The sequence below is a fragment of the Ovis aries genome, chromosome 15 (assembly GCF_016772045.2).
Source record: "Ovis aries strain OAR_USU_Benz2616 breed Rambouillet chromosome 15, ARS-UI_Ramb_v3.0, whole genome shotgun sequence".
NCBI lineage: Eukaryota > Metazoa > Chordata > Mammalia > Artiodactyla > Bovidae > Ovis > Ovis aries.
This window is the reverse complement of record NC_056068.1, coordinates 56,457,951-56,466,840: the sequence shown is the minus strand read 5'-3', so window position 1 is coordinate 56,466,840 and position 8,890 is coordinate 56,457,951. Positions and strand designations below refer to the sequence as shown.

The window sequence follows — 8,890 nt, the reverse complement described above, 5'->3', positions numbered from 1 at the left end:
TTCTGTTTTGTGTTTGCTGTTTGCCCTGCTATTAGAATGCAGCAGGTATGGCCTATATTACTAGAAAAAAAAAGTTATTTAAAAAGCAAAGCAACAATAATAATAACATAAATTATTAAATAAAATTAACAAAGTTAAATAAAATAAAATTAAACTAAATAAAAATAGCATATCTCTTGAATGTGTGATTATACAAAATTCTTATCTTATTTACACTGTTTTACATTTTCCAGCCTATTCTAGTTTAGACTTTCATTGAGCTTTCAAAGAACCTTGTTCCTATGCCAATGCCCTGTGTGCCACACTCAAATTCTCTTTCAGTTGTCAGTTTCCTTAAATGTCTGTACACAAGTTGTCCATCTTTATCTCCAGTTGACTGGTTTCCAGGGCCCTTGTGGATATTCAGATCCAGGGATATTCAAGTCCCTTATATGTAATGGCTTATTATTTGCATATAGCCTATGCACATTCTCCCATATACTTTAAATCATCTCTAAATTATTTATAGTGTCTCTGTACGTGTGCTCAGTCATGTCTGACTCTTTGCTGCCCTATGGCCTGTAGCCTACCAGCCTCCTCTGTCCCTGGAATTTTCCTGGCAAGAATGCTGGTGTGGCTCAGGGATCTTCCTGACCCTTCCTGAACCTGCAGGAGACTCTTGTGTCTCCTGCATTGGCAGGTGGATTCTTTACCAGTAGTGTTACCGGAAGGAGATGCAAGAGATGTGTGTTCCATCCCTGGGTCAGGAAGATCCTTTGGAGTAGAAAGTGGCAACCCACCTCAGTATTCTTTCCTGGAAAATTCCATGGATAGAGGAGCCTGGTGGGCTACAGTCCATGGGGTTGCAAAGAGTCGGACATGACTGAGCATACATTCACCTGCTAGATTACTTATAATCTCTAATACACTGTAAATGCTATGGAAGTAGTTGCCAGTGTATTACTTTTGCTTTTTCCTTCTTGGAACTTTTTGGAATTTTTTTTTCCTTTTGAATATTTTCAATCTGAGGTTGGTTGAATCCATGGGTGTAGAACCCACAGACTCAGAGGGCTGAGTATATTATTTCTATCCTAGTTACTTCATATGGTTGCATTTTGACAATGTCTAATGAATAACATATCCTTGAGGATTCTGACTCTGGAAATAGTACTCCTAAGGACCACCCTGATTCCAAAATTACTAAGATGACTTGAAAAATCTCCTTCTCTCTACTGGTGAATGATTGTTCCGTATTTTTGTATTCTGTTCCTAACCAAGACTTTTTATGTCTCCAGTTATTTTTCCTTTTATATTAAAACATTTATAAAGCACATTCAGCATTCATATTTCACACTCAAGTGTTCTTCTTTATCAAGAAGATTTTAATAACCACCCCCTGAAAAACATCCCAAGGAAATTCTACCATACCCTTTGGGGACATTTTGTATCTTTAGTGGTTTCCATGGACACTTTTATTACTTGTTAAAATAGTTTATAATTGAAGTTTCAAGGCTTCTCTCAGAAACTTTTGAGTCTGTTTCCTTAGCAAAATTGTAAATGAGAGTTTAAAGGGCAATGAAAGTGCATAAACTATAGGACAGCCTCTCCATGGGCCATGCATAGCATACCTACACCTGCCAGCTTCTCTGAGTATGGTTTTGGTTATTGCAGAGACTAACACAACCTAGCATTCCTTATTGACAGACTCTATCTATGGAACACCTCAAAGCAGGATAAGCTAGTGTCCACAAGGTCATATTGGAAGTGTGAAGTTGAGTGGTATTAAACAATGCCTCAGAGAAGGTATCAATGAGAAATTCCATTATCAGAGTCAGCTTCTGTCCGACAGAACTTGGCATCTGAACTACCTTAGGCTCTAGGCTCACTGACTTAGAGAGGACACCATATGGAATAGACAAATGGTGGCCCCAGTGGACTCTTACCTCCATATTCCTCTTTTATTTGATCATATATTCTACTAGATAATCATCTGCTTAAAAAGTGAGAACATAGTGAAGTAAATAAGACATCACAGTTTTGACTTTGGAAAAATTACCTAGGCTTTCTGGGCTTCAGTTATACTAAGAATAATAAACAGTGTAATAGCAGCAACTAACATTTCCTGAGGATTCACTCTGTGTCAGGTACTATTCTAAGCTCTTGGCATATATTAATTCCTTTCATATAATATTTTCCTCATACAGTTTGTTGTCAGAATTAAGGGAGTACCCAAGCAAAGTTCTTAGCAGAGGCCCTAACCAATAATGCTAAAATGAGTTCTCCAAAAGAGCTGGCTATTTTGTTTAATAATAATAATAATAAATTCCTCCTACTCCAAATAAAACTCTAAGAGGTTTTTTAAGCTTTCAGTCACATGGTGTCTCAACTCTTTGTAATATCTCAGCATTACCTACAACCTAACTAGTGCCTGACGCATATTGAGTGATCAACAAATATTTATTAAAGAAAGACTATCCTACATTGTATGAATGTTCTTATAAGTACCTTCCTCAGGAAAGAAAGTACACAGTTTTCTTCAGATTTTTAAGATATGTCATGATCTAAACAATAAGGCATCACTACTCAAAAAAAAATTCTGTCACTGTATAATAACATCTTAATAAGAATAACAAGGAAGCAGAGAGGGAAGATTTGTGTGGGGCTGGCTCCCTATCCTAATTTGGAAATTCTCTGTAATGCCAGTCTGTGTTGGTAGTCCAGGATGGCTTACTTTCCCCACCTGGAAATTTCTATTTGACCTCTGGGGTCATTTACGTAAAACTCTGTGAGATTACTGGCTATATGTCTAGCCTTGAATGGATGAGTCAATGTTAAACAATTTCATTCTGGTTTTGTAGGAATCATAGAATGTCAGCACTGGAAAGAATCAGCCATCTTCTATTTTGAGGTTTTCAAATTTGTAGCAGATGGGTCACTACTCGCCTACTTGCACGCATGCAAGACATCTCTAACTGGGGACAGCAATCTCTGCAACTGTGCTATTTAAATCCTTTTTAATGTACTATTATTCTATGTAGCTATTAACAATTGGTTGAAACTAGCATCACGAGGAAAGCAGTTTCCCATCCATGTCATGAGTCTAACTTCCTCCTATTACAGCTGGGAAAATTGAGAAGATGACATTTAATACGTCTGGGGATTAAAGGTGATCACCCTGAAGTGAGTGATATGAGGTTTTGAGATAGCAAGGGTTGTGACCATAAACTGCAATCATGTGAGTACTGAATATAATCTCTTTTGCCTCTGCTGTTATCTTTTTTTCTCATCTTTCATAGAATAAAGACTGAAACTCTCTTAAAAAATCATTTACCTATTTCTCACATAGCCTTGGTGGTTAAAAGCAGAGCCTTGGGTGATGAAAAGAAATAATAAATGACTGTATGAAGTATTGTTCCATATTTTGTTCATTTTTATTTTAAACAATGAAATAGTTATGCAAAGCCAAGGGCCTCAGATCACTCTATCTCATTTCTCAGCATCCTTGAAAAAAGCACTGTGGGAAAATCCCATACTTAAATCTAGGAGACTTGGAGCTGTTGGAACTAACCGAGGATTGGTCACCTTCTGAATCTGTTTCCCCGATTGTCATAGGAGGATATTGGACACTTCAGTGGAATAGAAAACTGGATTCCCCATGCATGGGAGAGAAAGAATGACTCCCTGTTGAAAAGGAGATTATGAATACTTATTTCTTAGTGTGTGTGTGTGCCCACATGTGTGTGTTTGCGTGTGTGTGTGCAGATATGCACATATTTAAGTGAGGATGAAGACTGGCTGGGGAATGATATGAAATAAAGTGCATTTCCACTTTTAAAATGATTAATGAAATAATGTAGACCTGTCTTCAAAATTATCAAACATTACTGTAGTTCCTACAACTTAGAATGGAGCTCTCCCTCTGCATTCCAAGGGCGTATAAGCTCTGAGCCTCACCATAAACTTTTTTTCAGTTAATTCTATGCAAAAACATTAGAGAAAATTGGAGTTTTAGGCAGACCAGCAGAGATCAAGTTTTGACACAGTCTAGATTTTTTTGTTTCCTTTTGAGGTTGGTAAGGGTGGCCAGGGAAGGGAGGACTGCTAAATATGCAGCGATCCTCTGCCTGCTTTATCATATACTCTAAGTAAACTGGCTTAAATCCCAGCCTTTCTTTCCTTTTTGCATTGGCTCCTCTTTGCAATATAAAAGTTATGAATATAAATTAGAAAATAAGCAAGTATTATATGAGAACATATTTATTGGCTGAATAATAAAACTTAGTTAAGGAGTTATGAGAATTAGAATTCCCTCTACTCGAAGTACAAGTTTTCAATAAGCAAACAGAAGCAAAACCCCCAAATGAGAAAGAATACACTGGTAACCTAAATCACAGGCTTTTGGTGGTGTGTCAAGACGATCTACCTACTTCTTTGTAATGGACTGCCCCGCTGATTACACACACACACAACGAGAGACATGGCAAATCGGCTTATCACAGGAGTTCATGACCACCACCAAGGTTAGGCTTCTTAAATGTGGCTCCTTTAACTTAAACACATACCCACAGAGGCACCGCAGACATCTCCCTGCAAAAGATGATTTGCATATAATTTCTAGCCAATACTCTTAAAAAACACCCCCAAAATCCAAAAGAAAAAAGAAGACAAAGAAAAACAAAACCTTGGAGACCATGGTTAATAAATAAGAAGGAAAAGGAGAAGAAACAAGCAAATTCCATCCTCTGGCAGGCATGCTGAGTAGCACCTCTGACCTCATCTGAAAAACAGGCAATGTTGACAGCTTTCAGAGCCCAGGAGAGAAGGCTGAAAGGAGCTGTGCACAAGCTCCCTGGGCATCTTCACTTAATCTCCAGGATGGGGAACTTTAATCAGTCTTTACTGCATAAACTGTGTCCTTTTAGATGTGGCTGAAACAGGTGTCTCTGCAGAGTTCATAAAGCCCTTCTAGGAAAGGCAGGAGGCATGACTTTAAGTTGTCCTTTCCAGGTGACAAATCAGTAACAATCACATAAATAGTATACAAAACTAAAACCACTCAACTCTCACTTTTTTCCTTTTTCAGGATCATCCTCCGAGTGCAAATTAGGTTATAAAAAATAATAAGTATAAGGGGAAAGTTAGCCCTGTCTCTGTCCCCCATCCTCCACCAGGAGGACTGACTTGATGCCCTCTCCCGGGCAGTTTGCCCCTTCACCTACACTTTAAGATAATCGTTCTTCAGCCGACCTAGTCGGGTCCCATGGCTCCTGATGGTGAGTGCCAGCAGCTCATATTTGTCCCTGAGCCCCACGGAGATGTCCAGCGTTTCCTTCAGCAGGGACCTGGTGTGGACCAGCATCCCCAAGAAGTCCTCGTTGAGCCTGCTCTCTTGCCGGCTGTCCTGCTCCTGGCCCTGCTTGAACTTGCTTTCCAGCTCAGTGAGGGACTTGTCCGAATTGGAGTAGGCATCCCCGATCTGGTGGGACTCCCGCCGCAGGTACTTGCCATAGCTCTCCTCCCCGTCGAGGTCGTAGGAGATGCTCTTACTGATGCCCTCCAGCACGCGCCCCGCGTCCTCCACCTGGCGGCCCAGCACGGTGAATTCCTCCCGCAGGGTGAGGCTTAGCAGAGCGCTGGCCGAGCTCCCCTCCCCCTGGGAGCAGCGTCGGTGGTCACTCACCCTGAAGAGCAGTTGGCACTTCTCGGGGTCGTCGTTCTCCTCGTAGTCCCCGTCCGGCACAAAGTAGTGGTGCAGGGTCCCATTGGACATCTCTGGGTAGAGAGGACCGTCGAAATAGCCCTGACACAGGTGGCACAGAAAACCCATCCAGAGAAACTTCAGGAACACCATCCTGGATATTCAGGATGACCGGGGATCCCTGGAGAAGACTTTCCGCCCAGGCGCAAGGAAGGGGAGGGGGGTCCCCTTGGGAGTCAGTGCCTCCCTGCAACGGCGTCAGCTTCAGTCCCAGTCGCCTCGCTGCACCTTGACCCCCCCTCCCCAGCTGGCTTCATGTGGCTGCGCAGCAGAGCCTGAGTAGCAGACCCCGCAGCCAGCAGCCCAGGATGCACCCTCGCTCTGAGCTCCTGCGCTCGCTCTGGTGGTTGGAACTCAGCCGGCTGTTTCCTGGCGGGATGCCGGCACGATGGGGAACCCCTCCTCCAGGGTTTTGGCTGGATGCTGGCTGGCTCCTTTGCCCCACTCTGGCTCTCCGAGGTCCCTCTTGCTCCTTGGGAAATGGAGCCTATAGCTGGAGAGAAAGGCTCTTGCCCTCTTATACGATTTCAACTCCTTGACTGGGTGGGAATGCCGAGATTTTCCTTTGGCTAATGATATCCTGAGGATCGTTCTGCTCTCAAATTACAGCTGGTTTCGTCACTTGGAAGCCAGGGAACAAGTTTGGAAAGAAACCTCTCACCAGGTCTCTGCTATTAAAGGTACAGGGTCTCTTTTTGAGGATTGTTAGGGAGACCCTGGAAAACAGAATTTAAACTGAAGGAACAAATGGGAAGAGGATTAAGTGAATTCCCATAACAGAAAGGCTGTTTAACTATTAACTATTGGGAGGAAGGGTAATTACCCTGGAGAAATGCCACTGCACAATTTTAAATAAGTGTCAGTTAGATTGGATTCTGTGAGTACGTCCTATTTTTATCACTAAAAAGTTTATGACTTTGAAGACAAATTTGCAATGTATGAAAGGCAGTTTTGTTTGGAAATGGTTAGTTAATTAAAATGTGCAATAACAATACTTTGGAAGAAGCAAGAATATACAAAACTGTTAATGTGTGGTTGCTAGTATGTATAGGAACAAAAGCTGAGAAATGGACTTTTGCCAGTTTAGCAAGTCAGTGGACAACTGGGATAATTGTTTAATTTCATGAAAGCCCATCCTTGTTAAGGTCCTTCATTGCATCTTTAACCTAACACCTTTACAGCTATTGCCTCTTTTAGGACACTTAAAATTTTTTTGAAAAATAGGGGACTAGTACTCTTATCCTCATTTTCTGTATGGAGAACCCAAGGGATAGAAGGTTAAACAAATTATTTATTGTCACAAAGATTACAGTTGAACCAGGCAGCACTCAGTAAGTCACTGGGTCTTTTAATTTAATTTAAGGGGAAAAAAAAGTGTTTGTTTCACATAGCCATCTTAGTTTTTGATTTATGAATTGCTTAGCAAATTGCTATCCTTAAGGACATCTCATTTGTTCATCACACATTTATTGAACATTTATCATATGCCAGAATCTATTTTAGGTACTATAGAAAGAGCAGTGAGCAAAAATAAAGAGAAATCCTTGCCTTTCTGGAGCCCTACATTCTGGAACACAGAAAGAAAATTAACATAAATAAATAAGAGAGATTGTATGTTGAACAGGGTTGTGAAGGAAAAGACAGGGAAAGAGTAGGAAGACAGGCAGCATCCCTGTTTCTATGGTTATGTCCTCTTTCTGCCTTGAAATGTAACTGAGACACTCATGTGATCTGCCTGTGTTTTTACTTATCTTCCTCTCAAAGTCATAACGCACTGGTATCAGTATCACAAAGCCCTTCTCCCTGCTATCACGTTCAATGACCTAAACCACCCTGGCTACGCGATGAGAAGTCTGGTTAAGTAACTTATCCATGTGATGTCATGTGCATAGATTATGAGGAGCATATTGACCACACATTTTAATTTTTATCCAGATATCTGGCATCGTGAAAACAGAGACCAAATGAATTTCCTCAGTGTTTATGCTAACTAAAGACTATGACTTATTTTCAGTGTTTCAGCAGAAAACACCAACCGTCTCCAGTTGAGAGACTGGACTCTTGGACCCAAGAGCCATATTGCTTAATTCCGCTTCCCTTGGCACGTTGACAAACGACAGCAGATGGATTCAAATGGATTCTTGGCTTGGCCAAGAAAAGGAAGAGGAATTTACTCTGATTCACTTCACTTCTTGCACAATCTCTTCCCTGACTTACTAGCCAGTTAAACTAAACAAACCTATTTTAAGCACTTACTATAATTGTCCCCTACTATGTGCAAGGCACAGAGTTAGCTACAGATACACAGGGTCTGCAATAAAAAGTTCACATGTATATACACACAAAGTGTTTGCTTTTCCCTGCAGTTTCCTCATTTAAAAGACAAACCCCATGTCACAATGTTGGAAGGAATCTTTTCCCTGCAAGTAGCTCAAAGTCCACTTTAATCAGACTAAAGGCAAAAGAAATTCCTTGACTTATTGAAAGTCTAAGCTTCAGTTCAGTTCAGTTGCTCAGTTATGTCTGACTCTTGTGACCCCAAGGACCACAGCACGCCAGGCATTCCTGTCCATCACCAACTCCCTTAGTTAACTCAAACTCATGTCCATTCCGTCAGTGATGCTATCCAACCATTTCATCCTCTGTCGTCCCCTTCTCTTCCTGTTTTCAATCTTTCCCAGCATCAGGGTCTTTTCCAATGAGTTAGTTCTTCCCATCAGGTGGCCAAATTATTGGAGTTTTAGCTTCAACATCAGTCCTTCCAATGAATACTCAGGATTGATCTCCTTTAGGATGGACTGGTGGGATCTCCTTGCAGTTCAAGGGACTCTCAACAGTCTTCTCCAATACCACAGTTCAAAAGCATCATTTCTTTGGCACTCAGCTTTCTTTATAGTCCAACTCTCATATCCCTACATGACTGCTGGAAAAACCATAGCCTTGACTAGATGGACCTTTGCTGGCAAATTAATGTCTCTGCTTTTTAATATGCTGTCTAGGTTGGTCATAACTTTCCTTCCAAGGAGCAAGCGTCTTTTAATTTCATGGCTGCAATCACCATCTGCAGTGATTTTGGAGCCCAGAAAAATTGAGGTCTGCCACTGTTTCCACTGTTTTCCTGTTGAGGTCCGTTAATGGACCGGAACCTGGTGG

General features: G+C 41.3%; 1 protein-coding gene across 1 annotated transcript; it reads right to left on the bottom strand.

Annotated features, from left to right (window-relative positions):
* Window positions 1–4,220: 4,220 nt before the first annotated feature.
* FIBIN (fin bud initiation factor homolog) lies at window positions 4,221–6,288 on the bottom strand. The gene has a single exon (XM_004016353.4). The coding sequence runs from the start codon at window positions 5,828–5,830 to the stop codon at window positions 5,195–5,197; it is 636 nt and encodes a 211-aa protein (XP_004016402.1). The 5' UTR covers window positions 5,831–6,288; the 3' UTR covers window positions 4,221–5,194.
* Between the last annotated feature and the right edge of the window lie 2,602 nt (window positions 6,289–8,890).

Excerpts from the sequence above, each read along its gene's own strand:
- FIBIN (XM_004016353.4), bottom strand. The coding sequence starts at position 5,830 with ATGGTGTTCCTGAAGTTTCTCTGGATGGGTTTTCTGTGCCACCTGTGT.